This window comes from Puccinia triticina, chromosome 2A (genome assembly GCF_026914185.1).
Source record: "Puccinia triticina chromosome 2A, complete sequence".
In the NCBI taxonomy this organism is placed as follows: Eukaryota; Fungi; Basidiomycota; class Pucciniomycetes; order Pucciniales; family Pucciniaceae; genus Puccinia; species Puccinia triticina.
The window spans coordinates 1,297,655-1,320,094 of record NC_070559.1 but is presented as its reverse complement, the minus strand read 5'-3'; the positions used below and the strand labels follow the sequence as shown (position 1 = coordinate 1,320,094).

At 43.4% G+C, this 22,440-nt stretch overlaps 3 protein-coding genes across 3 annotated transcripts; 2 read left to right on the top strand and 1 right to left on the bottom strand.

Annotated features, from left to right (window-relative positions):
• Positions 1 to 9,714: 9,714 nt before the first annotated feature.
• PtA15_2A146 (uncharacterized protein) lies at positions 9,715 to 11,134 on the top strand (the record flags this gene model as incomplete). The annotated part of the gene is made up of 3 exons (XM_053166137.1): positions 9,715 to 9,868; positions 9,962 to 10,540; positions 10,647 to 11,134. 3 exons carry the CDS (start codon positions 9,715 to 9,717, stop codon positions 11,132 to 11,134), a joined length of 1,221 nt encoding a protein of 406 aa, XP_053017389.1.
• A 1,007-nt stretch (positions 11,135 to 12,141) lies between these two features.
• PtA15_2A145 (uncharacterized protein) lies at positions 12,142 to 14,610 on the top strand (the record flags this gene model as incomplete). The annotated part of the gene is made up of 3 exons (XM_053166136.1): positions 12,142 to 12,448; positions 12,532 to 12,671; positions 12,748 to 14,610. 3 exons carry the CDS (start codon positions 12,142 to 12,144, stop codon positions 14,608 to 14,610), a joined length of 2,310 nt encoding a protein of 769 aa, XP_053017388.1.
• A 1,161-nt stretch (positions 14,611 to 15,771) lies between these two features.
• Positions 15,772 to 18,473, bottom strand: PtA15_2A144 (uncharacterized protein; the record flags this gene model as incomplete). Its single annotated transcript, XM_053166135.1, has 3 exons — positions 15,772 to 17,132; positions 17,247 to 17,634; positions 17,721 to 18,473. The coding sequence occupies 3 exons, from the start codon at positions 18,471 to 18,473 to the stop codon at positions 15,772 to 15,774; spliced, it is 2,502 nt and encodes an 833-aa protein (XP_053017387.1).
• Between the last annotated feature and the right edge of the window lie 3,967 nt (positions 18,474 to 22,440).

Sequence of the window (22,440 nt, the reverse complement as noted above, 5' to 3'; positions counted from 1 at the left end):
CAAAGGAAACAGATGCCCAAGAGCTGATTTAATGGGGACACAGGGTAGTTTGAGCATACTTAGTTGTGAAACATGAGTTGAAGTCAGACTCACAGATGCACCATGGAAGATTGGTGCTTTGGATTCTGTCAAAACAGTATGCATAAATGTTTTCAAAGTTGTGTAGTGAATTGGTCACATTGAGGATCATGGCTGAAACTTGAAGCAGTACAACACATTTGGATGCATTTTTCATTTGAAATTGGAGGATGTATATATGAGGACTGCACTAAGATCTTCCCTCATCATTCTACGCTCAATTGCTATTTTCAAAAATGAATCTCATCAAATATGCTTTACCAGCAGTTATATTTTTCCACCTTGAATGCAGAAGTGGTTTCATCAGGGATCCAAATATTAAAGAAATCAGTTAGTGCCCTTTTCTAGTGTTTCAACCCTTGGATAAATCCTGCCATCTGAGCTATTTAACTCAATGCAAGAGTTAATTAATCAGAAATATGACTTCTGAGCTGATGAGATTGTTTCCATGATTATTCTGATTCAAACTCAGTTGATGGGGTCTATCAGAAGATTTCATTGGATGAACCAGAATCAAAAAAGCGGCAAGTAAAACGTGGTATCTCAATGAGGACACATGTTGAAAGAATCACAGAAGAATTCCTGGGACCACAAGGTAAGCTGTAGTAGATGACTTGCTGTAAACATTTACAGACCATGAAGAGCCAGATCTGGAGCCTCCAAGATTGGATTTCTTGGCTCTAAATTGAAATCCTCAGTCGCTACAGATTTTGCAAGGATTCCTCCAGTTTTGCATTGATTCCTATGTTTAGAATTCTAACTGACTCTCAGTAACATGGTAGGCACTGAAAAAATGAGATTGCTCCTAGGTGAGGACAAGCTTCTAAAATTTATTTCTGGATTTTTGAAAAAACTAAAAAGGCAAGTTCATTTGGATGTAAAATAAATCTGTTGGTTTAGATTGTAGTATGGATGATATCAAAAATTATGGGAGAATGGAGTGGAAAGGATTATGGAAAAAATACATGCCAACCAGCACCTCAGCTGAAACCACTTCAGTGCAACAAGGGGCCTTTCGTTTACAGCATGATTTACAAAATAAACTATACAAATGGTATGAAAGTATCACTGAATATAAGACAAAGCCTCAAGAACTTCTTGATTTTGAAATAAAAATAGAAGTGAATGAGGCAACAGTGGAACTTGCAATTAAATTCCACACTTTTTCTATGGTTTTGAAAGCAAACCGGTTTCTACTTTCAATGGGTGTGTGATTCAATCTTGCCAAACCTTTTAAAAAACTAAATTACGCTGAATTTAGCCCTCTTTGATAAAATACACACCACACTTGAAGTTGGTAGAATGGCTATATATCAAACTTCAACCAAATTCCCAAAACCCAAACCCTCTGAACTCAGAAATGCATTTGGGAATTCAAAAGCTACATTCCAAATGATAACATCATTTTGCAAGAGCTGTGATACAAAAGGAAAACCAATTCTCCAAGAAGAGGATTTCTACATTTCAGTGGGTAAAATAGTACCTGAACCTTACCAAATTCAATTGCATTATTTTCCAGAATACAGTCCTTGGGGAAGGAGCTGTGAACAGGAATATCAGTTGCTCACTCAGTGTATGTTTTTGGTTTTTTACCCTTTTCTGATGTGTCTGAAATTTCTCTGGTTTCTCAGTAATCACAATCTGCCAAAAAATGGGTCCTGCAATTGCTGCACATGGGAATATATTTTGGTTACAACTTGAAGTAATGACTTCTGGAGAAAACCTCCAGCCATTTCTTCAGGGTTACAAGGAACTTTGTGAATTCTTTCAAAATGGGCTCCCCTTTGATCAATTGTTTGAATATTATAGGCTAGTTTCAAAAATTAGTCATGAGATCAAAAAGATTGGGGATGATGAAACTGGAAAGTTATTCCAGCCTCAAATCGATCACAAAGAAGCAAAAGATACATCCCCCATAGGGAAATTACAATCTACAAAATCCAATGTAGACATGATGATGGGAGGTGCAAGACAGAAGGTCAGCTTGGTGATGAATTGTGCCAAAGAACTGCATCAAAAAATATCATCCGGATTTGTGGGAAGGATACATCCAAATTTCCGTGCTAGAAAAGACCAACTTACAGAGATTGGTGAGCACATCATGCAAGTTCTTGAGGGTTTATTTTTGGCAACTCTCTGTTGTTTCTCAGTATTAATTACTTTGGAAAAATTCTTGATTTAAGCATTTCTGTTTTGTGATGTAATGCCACTCAACTACCTTATCACACAAGAACAAGTGGACCACCAGATTGTTCTAGAAATCCAGAAGACAGGTTTGCCACTAGTCATTAAAAATAACACATGTCAATTTTCCCACTTCTTGCGCGATGTATTAGAGAAAATGTTTTTGGTAGGGTCAGGAAATGGTCGGGGCTCATGGAAAGACTGGAATATTGAGTTGTGGAACACATTTGAAAATGTACAAGCAGTCATTCCAAAATCTTCTTCAAATCTCCCAAGTGAACTCCAAGCCCTCAGGAAAAGATTTGAATTTTTGGAAAATAAATCTTGCCAATTCCTCTTTCCAGCAGGGTCGGCTAAATATAGTGCATTAGTTATGGCTCAAATTGGGCCATATAGGATTCAGGGTGGAAACGCTGGAATTATTCCACTTCAGTATACTCCAGAGATCTGGGGGGCCATGAAAAAGGCAACAGAAAGAGAATTTGCAACAATTTCTGAAGAAAATGCCAAAATCCTAATAATATGCTTGAAGCGTACTCAAAGGGTCATTCAAAATCTGCCAGTGTTTGATAGAATTTGTAAGTCATGCTTTGGGTTTTTGATAAAACTTTAGTGAAAAGAATTATATTTGATATTATTTTCTGGGCTTTGTTCTCACTTGATTTTGCACCAAAAGATTATGCCATGAATTTGGTAAAACTCTCTTACAGAAGTACTCTACTAGATGATGTAAAGGAAAAAATTGAACACTCCAAAGATACCAAGAAAATGCCAAATTATGAGATCAAGAAATTGAATAGTTTTTTCCAATCAATTATCAACAACTCAGAGATAACGGATTACCAAGATTGGAAGAAAAATGTTCTCTCCGGATTTGTTTATCTACCAACTTCCTTGGTGAAGATAATGGGGGACATATTTGCTGATTGTTCAAGGAAATTCCTATTGGAAAGTAAAGATTCAAGTGAAAAAATGCAGCACTGGATTGACCCAGATGTGATCTACAAAGAAAGAGAGCAAAAGTGGCTCTAAAAGGATGCCAAGATAGCAGTTGATTGGCTTCTAGAAAGCTTTACTGAATCACAAATTCAAATAATTCAGGAGCGCTTCATGATGAAGAGAGGTTTTTATGACACTCCCTCTATAGAAATCAGATGACCTGGGCAATTAGAATGGGAAACATTTTTTTTGGGTTATCCAGTAGCCCCAAGCCTCAGTTCAATCCCTCAAATCATCCTGTCTCCCAATTAAGGTTTTTTTTGCTTTCACTGCATTTAAATGGCATTGAAATGAACTAAACACTGATCGTGAATTTCTATTCATCATTTTCCCAAAGATCTTTCCCAATGATAAGCTTGTTGAAAACCTGTGCTTCTATTCCAATTTCTCTTTGCAACTTTATCAACTGGATGATTATTTGAACTTCTGAATTTATTTTCCTTTGTTTCTTTGCAAATTTATCATGAGTGTTTTCCTTTACATTTGGTGTGTTACAAAAACACATTCAATAAGTTTGCCAGCTTATTGAAACCAATCTTCAACCAGCTGCATCCAGCAGATCCCCAAGTAGCAATATGTTGTCCAAATTGGTCTCTAATGCCATGACAGCCATGGTACACAGGGACTTCAATTCAAAGGAGGCCTCATAAGTATTTTTAAACCCAGACATAGGTCCAAATCAGCACAAGCGCCTCCATAGGAGACAAAGGAGAGGCTCAAGTTTAAGCTCAGGCTTGCCACAATGCCCAGAAAGCCTGCTGCGGCACTGAGACTCAAAGGTTTCTGGCCCATCCAGCTGATCAAACTCCACTCACGTGTTGCTGTGGTTCCTGAACAAAAAAATAAATAAATTCCTTTTACACAAAACTCTGTGCCAGTTTGAGCTACTGATTGAAAAACACAGGCATGGATGAGGAGTAAAGTGAATTGATCCTGCTGAAGAGCGGGGGATCTAAACTAGGAGGGACCATTTGATATTCTTGTGCCGCAAAGCCAAGGCATTTAAACTCTAAACTCTTTGGCCTCTCCATCATCTTGAATTGATTTCTTCTCATTTCTTATCATCATTCATAACAATCTCTCACTTTTTGGTGTAGGAAATCTTGCGGAACCTTGATGCTTTACCCTTCCCTCCATTTATTTATGGTGTTGCAAGCATGTCTGGGCACACACCAAATTTTGGCCAAAAAAGGTCAAGTGCGCTGGGAAAACCTTAAAGCCCACTTGGCCAAGCCCAAAGTGCCCTTGGCACACTTGCAACACCCACTTGCCCCCTCACAACCCTTGCTTGGCACACTCACAGACTTGACACACTTTTGACCCCTTCTTGCCACAGCCCAATATGGGCAGGGTTTCTCACAAAGTCCCACTGGGCTGAATTCAACCAAGGGTGCTCTTGAAATTATAATCTTAGGCCTCATGAGTTCACCACAAAAGATGAGCCAAGTGGCTTGAGATAGGGGAAAGTGAGGGTGAAAAGCTCACCGGATGCGGTTCAGGGTGGCACAGAAAAAAGAGAAGAGGTAGAACCAATGGTTTTTATAATTGCTTGTTGTATGCTGGGTTTTAAATAGACTAAAAACAAGCGGCCAACATGTGGTTGGAAGAAAAAATAAAAATAGGTGAACACAGAACAAGTTTCAAGTATACTATCTCAAAGACTATGCTTGAAACATGTATGAAAAATGTTATCTACTACTCACAGTTTTAGACTACGTGGTGTGATAAATTATGTACTAACAAAGATTCTGGCAATGCTGAGAATGATATGAAACTAGTTTTAGAGGTGTACGTAAGAGGAATTAAACAAAATTCCAACAGGTGCCGCACAAACTAAAAATTCTAGTCATTGAGGAGAGAAATTCCCCTCCATGATAGATGGCTTACAACCTGGTCATTGAGGAGGGAAGACTGCTTTCTCAATGGCAAGAACAGGTATTTGTGTTGAACTTACAGTCCAGAGGATGTTTGGGCTAACATTAGATCCTTCTAAGAAGCCCCCCACAAAGGCGCTCAAAAAGCTGTCTCGCGGAGGAGAACCCCTCCCAGCGCTCACTAAAGGCCAAGCACGCCAGAAGGGGACCCCTCCCGGAGTCACCCAAAGGGGTCTTCTCCAGCATTGACCCATACATTGGGAAGCCTGGGGCCTACCATAGTATGCCCGGGCTTCCCTAGAAGACCAGGCCTGCACCTAGGTCTTCCAAATCATGTACGGCTTGAAGGGCGGGAAATACATGAATACAGAAAAAAATCAAAAGAAACAATATGTGAGATGGACTGAGTGTCAGACTCAAAGATCCATAGGAGAAATACCAGTTGGGATTAGCAGGGTTTCCTTGGATTCTGTTGAGTTTGATATCTTTTTCAGATGGTTGAGGTATGTTTTGCCACATTTTGAAATTAAGGAGAGTCAACAATGTATCCGCTTCGCCGCGTTTAGCGCAGTGATTTTTTGGGTCGCTGCGCTACTCGCTACGCGCAGCAGGAAATCGCTGCGGTACCTGCTTTTTGACTGTACAGGAAAAAAATGTAAATTTTAGCGCGCTAAATCAGCGGTCATGTAGCATTAATGGACCGTAGTGGCGCAGTGGTTTGAAAAAAGAAAAAAAAGAAAAAAAGAGATTTGAAACAAAAGAAGTTTGAACTAGAAAAGTTCCGCTGTCTGCAAATTTAGCAGATAGTTAAAAAGGCCAATTTTTTAGCGTATGTAGCACAGTGGATAAAACATGGAGATAGTGTCCAAAAAATCATCCTCCCTTAGAGCATCTCCACCGCGGGTGCTAAACTGCGTTTCTAAACCAAATAACACCACCGTGGATGGCAAACACACATCAAATGTGCAAATTTGCCTCTTGGGATCAGACAGGATAGCACCCCACCCTACCCCACCCTTTCAAGTATTGCACACATTTCTTGTGATCCTCCCTCTGTCTTCCGCAAAATCAAATCCACACCACACATTTCACAACTGCAAACATCCAATTATGGCAGCTCACAGTGCAAAGCTCACTCACTACATGTTGCTAAAGCTGCACCCCATTCACCAAACTCAAGAATTGGGCAACACCATTTAGCACCAGCGGTGGAGATACTCTTACAGCAAATGACTGTATCTACTTTTTGGTATAAAAAATGGCTTAAACTCTTCTAATTCAGCTGGCGTGAGAAATGAATCTTAAGTCTTCATGTTTTCAGATTCAGCATCTTGCTTAGTGTTCCTTGTTTCTTTTTTTCTAGTAATCAAAAATTATCAAGGCTTTGAAGCTTGAGTTGAACCATCATCTTCAAGGTCATTGGACACATACAAGTTTGAGAAGATTTTTGGGCCCTGTGTGTTTTTTTGTGCTGACAAACATACCCAGTAAACAAGTTTTTTTTTCTCAATCATATCTTCAAGTCTATCATATAATTAATTCCAATCATTATTAGGTATTTGCTTTTGTGATTGGAATCTCAGCATCATTGGTCAATTGATTTGAAATTGCAGTGCTGAAGAATTATCTCCAGGATATGCAAGGTTCTATGTAAGTTGGCTGGCCTCAACCACAACAGTTATCTTTTCCTGACAAATCGTTTTGGCAATCAACTACTTACAATAGGGAAAACTGGGTTCCAGTCTGAAGTGTGAATAGTCAAACTAAAGTGGATTTCGAGTAAGCTTCATGATATGAGGAATACACAAGAAAGAAAAAATAAAAAGTACCTAAAGGCAAGAACAACATAAAAATAGGACACGAGAGTACACGAGAGGATAAGGCAACAAAGAAGAAGGCAACTAGAAAAGATAGATTAGTTGAGACAGTCAATCAGAGGGGATTAAGACGATGTGTTGAGTAAGACCTACTGGAGAGCTGTTGTTTGATAACCGAAGACAGGAATCAACAAGTTGTCAAATGGAAGGAAATGGTCGGCGAGGAGTCGATAGGAAGGGATGAGATCTTGAGATGATGTCAAACAAGTTGATGTATCAGAAGAGAGGTGCTCTTTGATAATGAAGCAATGGATGTCGTCGATGAAAGAGAAGACGAACGTGGAGGAACAGCAGCTTAAAGTAATGTAATGTGAAGGATAAGCTTGAGAGACAAGGTTGAATCTTGTAGGTTCCCCAAGCCGGAAAGTCAGATGATGGAAGGAGAGATAAGCTTATATATTTGAGAAAGAAGAGTGCGGAGGGTCAAGCGGAGATTCTTGCAGGGGAAATTTGGGAGATCCGAGCAAGGGATGACGACATGAAGATCCGAGCAAGAATGATGTCATTGTGAACCAAACTGTGACATGTACTGTGGATTACGAACAGACTGCGACATGTGCCGCAAGAGTCATAGAGGGGATGTCATTCAGATATCAACATGAAGGATTTGTTGAAGTAGTTCTTATTTGCTGAATTGGGGTTTCCTGATACAGGAACTATGCCATGTTTGAAACCCCCTAAGGTAAGAGTGACTCAAACACATCTCAAAAGATACAGATTCTCAAGTGAATATTTGATAGGGACATGGGATATCATACTGCCACGCCAGGGCAGTTTTACTACACTTACACATATGTTTCAAAACATGAATTGGAGTGAGGATCATAGATTCACTTTGAACAATTTGTGCTTTGGATTCTGTAAAACAAGTATGCATAACTGTTTCCAAACTTGTGTGGGGTATTTGTCACATTGGGGATCCCAGCTGAAACTAAAAGCAGAGTCATTATTGGATCTTGCAAGTTTTCATTTGGAGGAGGTATTTATGAAGACATGTCCAAGATATTCTTCCTTGATTGTTCTGCACTCTATTTCTAAATTCAGAAATGAATCTCCTTAAATATACTTTAACAGTAGCCATATTTTTCCACCTTGGATGCAGCAGTGCCTTCATCAAGGATCCCAATGTCAATGAAATTAGTGAGTTCTTCTTCTTGTTTCAGCTCTTGGATAAATTCTACCATCTGGAATATTTTTAATCACTTTTATCAGTCATGAATTTATCTTCAAAAGCTGATGAATTCAATTCCTTGATTGTTTTTTCAAATTCAGTTGATGGGGTTTATGAGAAAATCTCATTGTATGAACCAGATTTAACAAAGCAAAAAGTAAAACGTGGTATCTCAATGAGGAGACATGTTACAGGAATCACAAAAGAATTCCAGGAAACTAATGGTAAGCCATGGTAGAGGACTTCCTGCCAAGATTTACAGACCCTGGAAAACAAATCTGGGGCCTCTGGATTCCTTGACTCCCAGTTTTGCATTTATTCCTGAGATTAGAGCTCTAACTAACTACTAGTAAAATATGGCAGGCCTGGAAAAAATAAAATTGCTCCTAGGTAAGGCTAATTCTAAATTTCACTTGTGGGATTGTGGGAAGTTCAAAAGTTGAATTCATTCAGAGTCAAAAAAATCTTGTTTCAGATTATAGTATGGATGATATCATAAATTATGGGAGAATGGAGTGGAAAGGATTGTGGAAAAAATACATGCCAACTACTACTAGCACCCTGGCGAAAAATGGTTCATCTGATCAACAAGGGGCCTTTTGTTCCCATCATGAATTGCAAAATAAACTATACAACTGGTGCCTGAGTCTTGATAGATATACAATGAAACCTCAAGATCCTATGGATTTAAACCTAAAAATAGAAGTTAATGAGGCAACAGTGGAACTTGCAATCAAATTTCATACTTTCTCTATGGTTTTGAGAACAAACCGATTTCTATCTTCAATAGGTGTGTCATTAAATCATCAGGAATATTTGATAAAATTGAATTCTGCTCAAGTTTTTCCTCTTTGATAAAATTAATGCTACTTGTAGCTAGTAGAATGGCTATATATCAAACTTCAACACAATTACCAAAACCAAAAACCTCTGACCTCCGTCAGGAATTTGGCAACACAAAATCTATATTCCAAATGATAACAGCTTTTTGTAAGAGTTGTGATTTGAAAGGAAAACAAACTTTTGAAAAAGAGGATTTCTACAAAACAGTGGTTAAAATAGCCCCTGAACCTTACAAAATTCAAATGCAGTTTTTCCCAGAATTCAGTCCATGGGTGAAAAGTTGTGAAAAGGAATACCATTTGCTTACACAGTGTATGTTGTTCTTATTTTCCTTACTTGATTTTTCTGACATTGCTCTTGTTTCTCAGTGATCACAGTCTGCCAAGAAATTGGCCCTGCAATTACTGCAAATGGGGATATATTTTGGTTACAGCTTGAAGTAATGACTTCAGGAGAAAACCTACAGCCATTCCTTCAGGATTACAAGGAACTTTGTGAATTATTTGAAAATGGGCTTCCCTTTGATCAATTGTTTGAATATTATAGGCTAGTTTCAAGAATTAGTCATCAGATAAAACAAATTGGAGATTATGAAGCTGGAATTTTTTTACAGCCCCAAATTATTCACAAAGAAGCACACAATGCATCCCCCATAGAGAAATTCCAATCTTCCAATTCCAATGTAGACATGAAATCCAATGGCATGATCATAAGGGGGGCAGAACAGAAGTTCAACTTGGTGATGAACTATGCAGAAGAACTGCATCAAAAAATAGCATCAGGATTTGTGGGAAGGATACGGCGAAATGGCCGGGCTAGAAAAGAGCAACTTGAAGAAATAGGTGAGTAGATCAGTTAATGTTTGACACAATTTTGATAGTTATTATCTGCTGTTTCTTGGCATTTACTGATTTTTTGGGAATTCTTGATTCAAGCATTTCTGTTTTGCGAAGTCATGACAGTCAACTACCTTGTCACACCTGAGCAAGTTGATCATCATATTGGCTTAGAAATCCTTGAAGCAGATTTACCAATAATAATCAAACACAAGACATGCAAATTTTCCCAATTCTTACGGGATGGAATAGAGAAAGCATTCTCGACAGGGCCAGAACATGGTCGAGCTACGCATAAAGACTGGGATATAGAGTTGTGGAATGCGTTTGAAAATGTTCAAGCAGCCATTCCAATCTCTTTTGAGAATCTCCCAGGTGAACTGCAAGCCCAAAGGAAGAAATTTGGATCCTTGAATGGAAAAAGTTTTCAATCCATTCTTTCAGAAGGAGACCCTCAATATAGTGGATCTGTCATGGTTACACTTGGGCAATATGGGATTCATGGTGGAAGAGCTGAAATAATTCCAATGTACAATACTCCAGAGGTCTGGGGGCCCATGAAGAAGGCTACAGAGAGAGAATTTGGAACAATTTCTGAAGAAAATGCCAAAATCTTGATAAGATCCTTAAAGCGTACCCAAAGGTTTATCCAAAATATCCCAGTATTTGATAGAATTTGTAAGTTGCACTTTGGTTTGCGAAAAAAATGTTGATCAAAAAAAGAAATTCATGTAGAGTTTGTTTTTGGGATTCCTTTTTTTTCTCCTTGCTTTTTCACCAAAAGATTATGCCATGAATCAGGTCAAACCTTTTGAAAGAAGTAATTTATTAAGAGATGTAGAAGCAAGATTTGAAAAATCAAAAGATACCAAGAAAATGTCAAATTATGAGATCAAGACATTGAATAGATTACTTCAATTGATTATCAACCACTCAGAAAAAATGGATTACCCAGCTTGGAAGAAGAATGTTTTCCGCGGATTTTATTACCTACCAAACTACTGTGTGAAGACCTTGGGAGATATATTTTCTGATTGTTTGAGGAATTTACTATTGGAAGGGGAGTATTTCCGTGGAAAAACACAGCGAGGTCACTGGATTGAACCAGATTTGATCTATAAAGAAATAGAGCAAAAATGGCTCTTGGAAAATACCAAAGTAGCAGTAGATTGGCTTGTAGAAAGCTTTGCTGAAGCACGGATTCAATCAGGTCAGGAGGAATTCATGATGAAAAGAGGGTCTTATGAATTACCCACCATCAAAATCAAATGACTTAATTGGGATGTGGAACAAAAATCTTTTTTTGGTTTATCATGTAGCGCCAGCGGGATAGCCTCATGAAGTTCAACCTCTCAAATCACCCTGCCCCCCCCCCCCCCCGCCCATCTATCAAGACCGCTTTTTTTACTTTCACTGGATTGATATGGCATCGGAATCACTTAAGAACTCATTTCAAATTGAAATTCATCATCTTCCTAGTCTCTTTTTCCATTTCTAACTTTGTTGAAAGTCTGAGCTTCGCTTCCTACTTCACTTTGCAACTTCATCAACTGCTGATGATTTTTTGAACATGATTAGGAGTTTCTTTTCCTGTGTTTCTTTGAAATTCCTCATTGAGCGTTGTCTATTGAAATTTACATTTGGTGTGTTATACAAACACAATCCAAACTTCTCCACCTTACATATGTCGACCCCAATCTTCAGACAGCTGCATCCAGTGAATGCCCAAGTAAGAAAACAATTCCATGCCAGCCATGTTAAATATGCCTTCCCCTCAACGCAGGTTTTGGATGAATTTGTTTAAACCCAAACATGGGTACAAGATGTGGGCTGTGCCAGTGGGGGTTTGCCGTTCAAGCGTCTCAGAATAGTAACTTAACCAAGTCCCTCTGTTTGTGGAGGGGAGGTGCCGTCCCGCCAAGGCCCTCCGAAGGAAAGGAGTGCGCTTCGTGCCAGCCAGGCTGTACCAGGCCCTCCAAAGAGAGACTTGTCTCGAAGGAGAGATAAAAAAGCTCTGGCCGAGTTCGGGGCTGCAACGCCGAGACAGCCTGCTGCGGGACTGAGAGTCAAAGGGGGTCCGGCCCACCCGCTTTGCCCCCTTCCGCGGCTACCCCACTCAACGCGTTGCTGTGGTCCCCCAACAAAAAAAACACATCCGTCTCCTCAACACATCTCTCTGCGCCAATTCGAACTACACACTAGAAGCTCACAGGAACGAACGAGAGAACCTATCCAAAGGGACTGTGAATCGATCCTTATCAAGAACGGTATACCGTAGGATGGACCAATCGATATTTTCGCTGTTTACCACGAAGGACTGGCCGTTTCAATCGGCAACAAGAACTTCTGGTACCAATGAAACAGACAAAAATGCCCCCAAATATAAATCGAAGGACAGGCGCGAAAATTTACTGGAGCCCAAGACGCTCCGATCACGCGAAGAAACAATCGATGGGATGTTATTCTTCGATCGGTTGATGAAAATAGGTTCTGTCCCTAACTTCAAGGACCTCTTCCCACCGTCCCATCCATCTCGTCTGCGCCATCTATTAGACTCTATCGATGCCTGTGACTTCGACCTACTGAGTCAGTTACTTGACCTTCGTCTTTCTCTTTTTAATTTTTTAATTTTTTTGATGTGCTCACTCACATAAATGCCTCCTTTACAGAAAAAAATTGCTTGGTGTATTATCTCTTAAAAGAATATGGAGACGGTCGAGAAAATCGCTTTGCGATCGATCGAATAATCCCATCTCATTTTACTCGCGGACTTGATGGTATATGGGCGCTCGATCATTCCCAATGGCAGGTACGTTGCTTCCCTACCACCTCATAGTATCAGCCAAGCTTTTCTCCAGACTGATAGCTTCATGTTATCTATTCAGGCTGCCATCCGATGGATGTCTGATCCAACCGTCACGCCCGATTTTCTACCTGAAATCATCCGGACCCTTGCCACTCAACCCCCTTTAAAACTTCGATCCGACTATGTTATGCGATTTTATCTGCTTACCCAACCTTCACTCGACCTGCCATCGATCGAGTTCGTATTGCGGGCCATGTGCATAAACTGTAACCTCCGATCTGCCTGGGCTCTTCAACGCTCGTATGGCCGACCCGAGCGGGATCGACTGTTAAGGATCATTTTCGAAACTTGCTTTGGTCTAAACGACTATGACCAACCACTACCAGAAGTCCTTCAAATTCTAGTTGCTTTTCCATTTGACGAGCTTGAAGATACAACTCTATTTCGATTTGTCATTGAAGCCCCCCGGCTGTTGCCCGGACCGCATTCAATGGTTGCTATTCAATTTTATCTCAGCAAACTCACTTCAGAGGCTCGCTATGTTGAGGCCATCAGATTTGAACGCGAGTTATCGGAGTCGGCTGGGATCGTCTCTAATCCCGACATTGATCGCGTCATCCGGGGCATTGCTGAGATGATACCAGAGGTTCAACGGAATATGCTTGAACTCGAATTCGATCAAAAGCATCCAATTCTTAATCAAACTCAAGCTTCAAACGGGATGGCAGAAGACCCTTCAAACGATATGGACCTCAGCGCTAGTTACGATGTATGCTCACTGGCTTGGGATCCTCCTCCCCCACCACCAGAATTGCCACCCCCCAGCTCATTGGCCGAAGCGCGCACTCAACAAGAACTACTCAACCCACCCAAACCAACTGTCTCCAGGACCTCGATCCCTCTATCAGCCTCGCCATTTTTAAGACGCGCGATGCCCAGGATGTCACTTGACAAGTCCAATGTGTCTCAAAAGGTACTTCTCAAAGCACTCGCATACACCCGACTACCCACAGCACCCAGCTCACCGGATCCTATGCAAGAGCCCGCTCAGACTGATCCAGTTGGTGATCAAGGCGATTCCGAAATGCCCCCCACCCCAACCTCTTCGCGGCCCACTCCCCGATTTACACATTTTGTCGGCCCATCTCGACTGCCAACTAGCGCATCTAAGCCGCCCCCTCCTCCGCCCAATTTCTCGACATCCTTTGCTCGTTCGAGCGTCGCGGCCACGGGTAGTCCATTCCACAGACTAAGCTTCCCAGAAGCAGAAAAGCCTTCGCCAGCGGCACCTGAAGAACGATGGCCTACTCGGATAGCCTTCACTCCCCGGCGCCCGTCTCAAAGGAGAGTTGAGGATCGGGTCCTCAAACAAGGCAACCCAACTCAGAGTATGAGAGAAGTCCGGAACACTGCCAGCAGTGAGAGCAGCGATGAACCCATGCCGAGCCAGCCAGCACCGAGTGCTCCACCCAAGCAACAGTTCTCGGCCGTCGTTGTTCCCCGAGAAAATAGAGGAGAACTGAAGTCACCCCCGAAGAAAATGGCTAGGGTTAGCAAGACCTCGACCCGTCGAGCGCCACAGATGGAGCGAGTTCTGCCAGGCGGATTAAATCTTGAAGACGAAGAGATGGACGAGCTTCCGGAGAACAATCAGGAGCAATCCTCGATCGAAACGAGTAAACCTCCAACAGCCAGAAATGACAACCATCCCAAAGAAAATTTCCAACCCCCTCGATCCTCCACTGTCACCCGCAAAAAGGCCAAAGTAGACAATCGTGGCAGCAATAATCTCCAGCTACAGAACTCGATTGCCGTCCCGCCCATCACACCTCGTCGATCTACTCGGTTGCATTCGACCACTCCGGCAAAGAAATTGGTCCTTCCGGGCGGCATGATCGATCACGATTCGATCGAGGAAGACGACGACGAACATGTCCCTTAGCGTCACCATCAAGAACCGCTTCAGAGCTCTCAAAGCTCTAGGAAAACCCCAAGTAAATCTAAGAGTAGGAAAAAACTTACTTCTCATAAATGATCTGTCCTTTGTTCACTTGCTTGTTGATATGTGTAACCTAAAATATACACCCATACTTACATACTTATCTGAGCAATCGGCTCATTCACTTACTCTCTCGGCTATCTAAAATATTCAATACTTTCAGATGATCCGCAACCATGAAAAGATGTGACCACCTTCATCATTCCATCTATCTTCCTTAACAACTGACCCTGATATTTTATAGTATTCTTGAGCAATCAAACAGCATTGCGTATAATCCCTAGATAACATGCATATTTTGATATCTTGGTGCACATACGACTAAATGATGGTAACAAGCCAATCCAACTGGACCCAATTTCACAATAGAGTCGATTGTTTGATCAATCCCAGAGTGTGTTTTGAAAACTACTGGTCTATGTATGAGAAGAATATCCTGCTCATCAATTTCAGTTTGTTTGTTTGGGTTTAAAGTGATTTCAAGGTGTGACATGAGGGTTCCAACCAAAGCTTTTGATGACACACCAAGAAACAGTGCAAGACTTTCTTGCTTGGCTTTCTGTAGTACAGAGATGTTTTCTTCTTGGATACTACTGTGTGGATATGAGCTTTTAGTATCCAAGATTTTCACTTCTGGGACACTTCACTATGTTTTGCCATTCTCTAGTCAACGTGTAAAGGGATCTATCCTACTATACGATTCTCACCCCTCAAAAATCACCATGAAATTTTATGTAAAAATGGCGGCGACCATGGTGGACTGTCGCGGGGGTATCATGATGACGCACATAACTGCATTTCGCGCCCATCATCTTGTACATATAATACTGGAGACGAGGACATATCCAAGTGCATGCGTTCGACGTGCTCTGAATCCTCCGTGTTCCCGTGGATATACCAGAAACTGACTGACCACTGTTGTCCATTTCCTCTGACAGAAGGAACAAAAACACAAATAAAGAATACAGCGTGTTTTTTTAGTCTATACATCAAGAGAGGATATCGAAAATGGGGAGAGCGAGGAGGGGAGAGGGGAAAAGGAAAACAAGAAGTGAATGGGAAGATGGTGTGGTTGAGAACACCAGAGAGATCTGAGATGGGATTTCAGTTGTGGTTAACGTTCCCTCTGAACATGAACATGGAGAGTTTATTAGACGCGGTGGGGGTTGAGCGCGTGGAGGGTGCTGCAGATGAGGGGGTGCTGGGAGAGATCTTGTTGAATGAGGTTTTCCTGGAAGCAGTTTGGCGTTTGACGGGGATGTAATCATGAGCAGGATGAGCGTGGGACTCGGTTTGCGGGGGGCGAGGGGTCGGGCCATCGTTGATAAAGGAGGCAGTCGATGGGCCAGTGGGGAGTTGGCAGGACTTGCGATGAGACGATGATGGTCTTAGAGGAGCTTTGGTTTTCTCATTAAGTTGACTTTTAAGCTCGACGATGTCCTTAGAAAAGTCAAACAATTTCGGTTTCCCGATCGGCGGTCTTTTTTCTGAAGATGAAGCAGGTTTTTGGAATGTGAACCGGTTCCGGATCCCAGTGGCGACTCTTGCGAGCGAAGGGCTGATCTCTTCGTCATAGGCTGTTGTTGTTGATACGTTCCGTTTGGAAGCTTTAGAAAGTTTGGAAGAAGGCGTGGGCACAAACCCGCGACAAATCCTTTTGGATGGTTGATGAGATTGGCTGGTGGATTGGGTAGCCTTCCGTCGATTGGGCCCAGTCTCTAAGACTTTCGTCTGGTCATTCTCGTCATTATCAGAGCTATAGATCGGATCAGAGCTAATCGGGAACTGGCGCGTCTGCCGAGAGATAGGCTCAGAAACGCGCCGACAGTTTAACACCGCCGCAGTTGAGTGATGATTATTAGGCGTGATGATCGTCACTTGCGGTTTGGTTATAGTCAGCTCACTTTCATCCGGCTCAGAGGTGCTGATGAAACCATCAGAATTATCTTGAAAGGCTTGATTCTTGATTTCCGGGGATGTTTTACAGTTCTCCTGGCTCGATAGACTGAAGCTGCTGCATGGGAATAGCTCAGGGCGCGACACTGAATGAATCGTGGCGGGGGCGATGAATGGGTCGTGCATCTGACTGGACGGCAAATCTTCTCCGATTAGCTTTTCGAACTCGATATCTTTTCTGGCATCTTCCCTCTTGACACCGACCGAGTCGTCGGTCGACATGTCCGATATTGCATCCCAGCCTTCTTGTGTCATCGGCACGGCGTCCTCGGCTGCAAGATCCTCGATCGTTGTCTGTGTCGCAATGTATCCCTGTGATGCTGAATCAGCTTCGGGTGGGGTCGGGCTAATTAAATCGGGCTGTTTACTAGATTGAAGCTCAAAAAATTTGCTCGGCTTTCCGTTGACTGGAGCAATGGACTTCGTGTCTTGTCGACTAGGAAGGTTGTCTGAAATAGAAGGGTGTGCGGGGGTCGAAGAGACTGCTTTTGAATTGGAATTGGATGACTCTAGTAAAACAAATTTGCAAAAAAAAAAAAAAAAAAACGAAGCGGGGTTTGACGATGTAATTCAGTAGAGGAAACTGGCATGTGCGTCATTTACAACTGTCCAAAAAAACTCACTGAAGGCAAACTGATTGAGGGTGGATTGTTTCCCAGAATTCAGCGCTGGGCGTTTGGAGGTCGACTGCTTGGGAGTATTTGTTGTAGGTTGACAGCGCGGAGAGACGTGCTTGAGTGCAGTGGATTTGCCCGAAAAAACTTCTTTAGTGCATGGATCGACGCGTCCTTCCGCGACATCGATTGCTATCTGATCAGGCCATTTTTCCCCACATCCAGCGAGGGATTTTTGGGAAGGCGGTACGTCTGGGAGGGGATTGAGAGGGATCATCGTTCGGGTAGTCGGATCGTAGACAAACTGGTGTTCAAACGTCAACTCGGCTTCGCGGAAGGCTTGCTCGTACTTGAGCGGGACAGGTAGTTTGCCATCGAGACGAGTTGCCTTGATGGCCTGTTAGAAAGGTGAGATGGTCAGGATAGTTGTTGACTGGGGCGGCAGTGGGAAGATTCGGAGTTTAGTGGGGATGATCAACTTGCCCGCTCAGCTGTCTGATGTCTTCTTATCAAGTCATACGCCTTCTTTATCCCGAGACCAGGGATGCTAGCTAGATAATCACATCCACTCAACATCGCCATCTGTCTGAACTGTTGGTCACTCCATAGAGCCATTCGTTTATCTTCAAGTTGCTTGAATTCGTCACGACTAATGTGAATACAATTACCAGATGGATCCAGTTTGAACAGGACATTCCGAGCCCCATAGACTAAGAGATCCGAGTCTTCGGTGATTACCGCGTCGACTTCGCCCTGCATCTCCAAGTATCGTAGCTGCGCATCTGCTTCATAGGGCGCGACCACGTATTTGACACCCATCGAGCGGAGGGCAAGGATGACATCGTGAGCTAATCGAGGAGTGACATCGACCGCCTTGACAAATTCTTCACGGGCTTTCTTCTGGTCGCCCTGGGCTAGCCATTTCTGGGCGTTCATCAACGCAGTCTTCCGCCGGTTCGCGCGATCGTCCTCTGTGTGCTTCTTGCTCGGCAGATGGTCGCCATCGAACACCACGTATGCCGAGACACCGAATCTGCGCAGGAGGTCGATCTTCTGCACGAAGTATTCGACGTGTTTCGTCGTCGGCTTTCCTAGACATAATTCCTGGGCACAGTGGTACGCGCCGCGATGGAGCCAGACGTAACCGTCGATGGCCAGAGTCTTGCCAGCCCAGTGTTGGAGATGTGATTCGCGTTGGATTGATCTTAGGAACGGCAGTAAGCCTTGGATTCCCATTTAGAGAGCCGTTCCTCTGACCTGATGGTAGGATGTGGATGTCGGGGGGATTGATGCGATTGGGAGAAAGTTGGCCAACACGAACAAATCAGAGTACAATGTATGTACTCGGTACACGGAGGAGGATCCGGGGACCCCGCACAGAGCCACCCAAAAAGGTTTGACTGTTCAATTGTAACCGCCACCAACCACGCCCAGTAGCAAACGTGCCCACCCTGCCCTCTGGGCTGAGCGGGCAGCCGTCCTCAGGAAACTCCCAATCGCCTGCGTTGTCCGGCGGAACACGTTGCATAACCCAATTTTCTCTTCACAAAGAAAATGACCTCGATGAACAACACAACAGTATTGAGGATGGGTGCAGGCAGTCACTCTCTCTTGCTGGGCTTGCAAAGCCAGCATTCTTCTCCCTGATGATTCTGGAGTCTCCATTCCCATTTTTGGACAGTTCATCAAGCAAGCTGCAACATTGCACCTGGGTAAGCAAAATCATCACTGATCCCCTTAAATTGACAGCATTACTGCTGTCCCAAAAATATGATTCTCATGACTGCCTCAAATTTCAAACCACAAATAAGTCATCAAACTTAACTAAGTCCCTCCTGGGCACAAAGCGCCCGCCTCCGCAGGCTCTCTCAGGACGGCTGGCAGTGCCCTCAGTGGCCTGTAGACTTGGCTCTGGACAGTTGAATTTGTTTCCAGAAAAGTTTAAGTAGTTGCCACAAGACCTCCGCCTCTGTCAAGCAGCCAATCAGTTTAAGTGCTTACCAACTACTTCTACACCAATTTAATTCCCTGTAATTAATAATTACATAATTAAACCTTCCTCTGTTACAGAGTGTTTGAACCCTTGTAGTGGCCATATTTGCCACGTAACAAGCTTGGTAATTTAAATTACCAGTGTTTACATCAGCACAGTTGTAGTGCTAGGGCCCAAAACCCTTATTTTGACGGGTTTTTAGAGGAGTACTGCACCTGGCACCACTGTGCTAACCCTTTTACCACTCATATCACCATTCTCATATCATGCATATCCTATCATTATTATTCCAGATTCAGATTTCACACCATATTTCACCCCTAGTAGCTGACTCATACTACCCTGAAATTCCCATTGGATCAGAAGTCATTAGCATTCATAGTTTCATTGGAATTTTCTTGCTTCTTACATTTCCCATATTCTAGTAATCATCACCATAGCTACATAAATTGAATACATAACATAGCTTTCATCATCTATATTCATTGTAGTACACATAACAACCCATCCTTACATATCTCATTGATCTACATAGACATTACTAGTGCTCATCATTACTTCACTTCATTAATTCACTACATTTTATCATTGCTCATCTTCATACTTTGTTACATTGTGCTCATCATGTGTTCCCCCCTTGTTTTATTTCCTCACATTTGTACACCCCTCTAGATGTTGTATCCCCACATGCAATTTCTATTCCATAGACCCTGTATGACTGTTTACCTCCACTATTAGATTTACCTTTATCAGTACATCTTTCACCCCACCATTGGATAACAGCTTCTTCTTTTTTTTATTTTTTAAAGTGCAGTATTGATTTGACATTGCACACTATGCATATTCATCTACCAGACAAAAGTTTCCGCACAAAGCAATACAAATGTAAATAGAAGGGAGAAGGAATGACAGTGATTCTGGCGGGGATTTAGTACTAAGAAAAAAAAGATAGGGGGTGGAAAAAGGAGAAAAAGGGAGAAGAGAGAGAAGGAGAGAGGGAGGGGGGTTGGATCCGGAAAAAGAGGTCGAATACGGGAAAAGCAGGCGGTTATTGGTGGGAACCTTTGGTGTTGTTGGCCCGCCGGAAATAGGGGAGCCTTGCCAATGTTTTGATGAAAGCTTCCGTAGCCCTGGGGGCCCTGGCGTTGTGGAGAAGGGTTCTGGTTGTAATTTCAGTGATCCTCTCCTTGAGAAGAATTTGCCTGGCCGTCATCCTGGCCTAGCTGTACCTAGAGCAAGCCAAAAGATAATGATCAACTGTCTCGGGGACTCTGCAAGATAAGCAGATTGGGTATGGCACCCTCCTGCATTTGAAATGGAATGAGTTCAAGGGGAAATGACCTGATCTCAATTGATGAAAAGCGGCCTGAACAGGGAAGGACACCCTTGGCAATCCTCCCCAGACCCTTTCCTTCCTAATCAGCCTTGCCTTCTCTGTCGCGATGCTGCCTTTGATTGACCCGTCCAGCAGAAATGGGCTGCAAGCCTCTGCTGCCTTTTTGTCCGCCAGTTTGTTACCAGCAATTCCCACATGTCCTGGGCACCACCGGATCAAAATCTGTGTGGAGCGGGGGATGGTGTCAGCCACTACCTGGATTTGAGATAATAAGTACTGGCCCGGCTTGGGGGCCCTAGGAGAGTTTAATCTTTCAATAGCCGCTTGGCTGTCTGTCAACAGAATTATCCGCGCTCCGGAACTAGGCAGTCGGGCCTTGCTTCCTATTTCCAGTCCTAATAGTATGCCGACTAATTCACATTCAAAGTTTGACGCCGTACCCGGAGCACCTAAAAAGGCAAGCTTGGACAGTGTGCCGTCACTGGAGACTGCCGCCGCTCCCAACCCCTCCTTGGGGTGAGCAAGAGATGGAGGGATATTTGAGATAATAAGTACTGGCCCGGCTTGGGGGCCCTAGGAGAGTTTAATCTTTCAATAGCCGCTTGGCTGTCTGTCAACAGAATTATCCGCGCTCCGGCACTAGGCAGTCGGGCCTTGCTTCCTATTTCCAGTCCTAATAGTATGCCGACTAATTCACATTCAAAGTTTGACGCCGTACCCGGATCACCTAAAAAGGCAAGCTTGGACGGCGTGCCATCACTGGAGACTGCCGCCGCTCCCAACCCCTCCTTGGGGTGAGCAAGAGATGGAGGGATACACTACAAAGGATGAAGCCTCCCTTGGGGGAATATCCGATAAATCACAGTAGCTGTTGACTACTGATGTTCCGGCAAAGAGTAACTTTGCCTGGTCCTCCTTGCTTGAGGTCACTACGCCATTTGGGTCTTGCAGTGGGAGTACGCCCCCCCCCCACTCCTGGGTTTGGTGAACTGGAAGGCCTGATAAACTGTAGTTGCATCGGAGGAGGCCAGAAAATTCCTCCAGTGATCCTGCTTGAGAAAGTTGACCTCCTCGTGGAATTTGCCATTCCAGTAGTTGAAGCGGTCCGCGTTTTCCTGTGTTGGGTCCATCAGCAGAAGCCGTCAACATTTATTCCAGGTTTTCACAAGGGGACTCAGCTTGTCCTTGTCCCACCACTTTTTCACTTTTCCATGGTTGATCCAGACCTTCTTTCCCTGGCTTTGCCAAGCGTCAAACAAGCAGGCAGTCAACCTTCTCTCAAACGTGTCAACGTCTAAAGCGGGAGATGAGGTGCTTAGCTGGCTCAGGCTGGTCTCCACCCTTCTCTGGAGCTTCTCACAATCCAGGTCCGTCGGCCTGGGGGCTATCAAACGGTAGGATGGTCCAGGAGGCGCCTGTATCAGCGTCATGACGAGTTTCTGATGATCAGGCCTGTGATTGTCCGAGGTGGTGCTAGCGCCGTGGATCATATGTGAGGCTCGGAAATTTGACCAAGTGAGGTCAATGGTCGTCCTTGACCCCTGGCTGGACAAAAAAGTAGGAGCATCCTTTTCAGAAGCAGGTCTGTACCCGTGTCTCCTGCACAAAGAAATGAGAAACTTAGCGTCTTTGTGTACGTGGTGGTACCCTGGCGGGTTCCACATGCAGTGATGGAGGTTGGAGTCCATCCCAATGATTGTTGCAACCCGCCTATTGTTTGTGCCTTCCAGCCATCCACGGAGCTGTTCAATACCTGTGGTTGTGCCTGGTGGATTATAAACATTTAGGACCCGCAGCCGGGTCCCAGTTAGCAACGTGGTCTCCAGAGCAATAAAGAACTTACTGTTGCCGCCCAAAACTGTGATGTTCTGGGA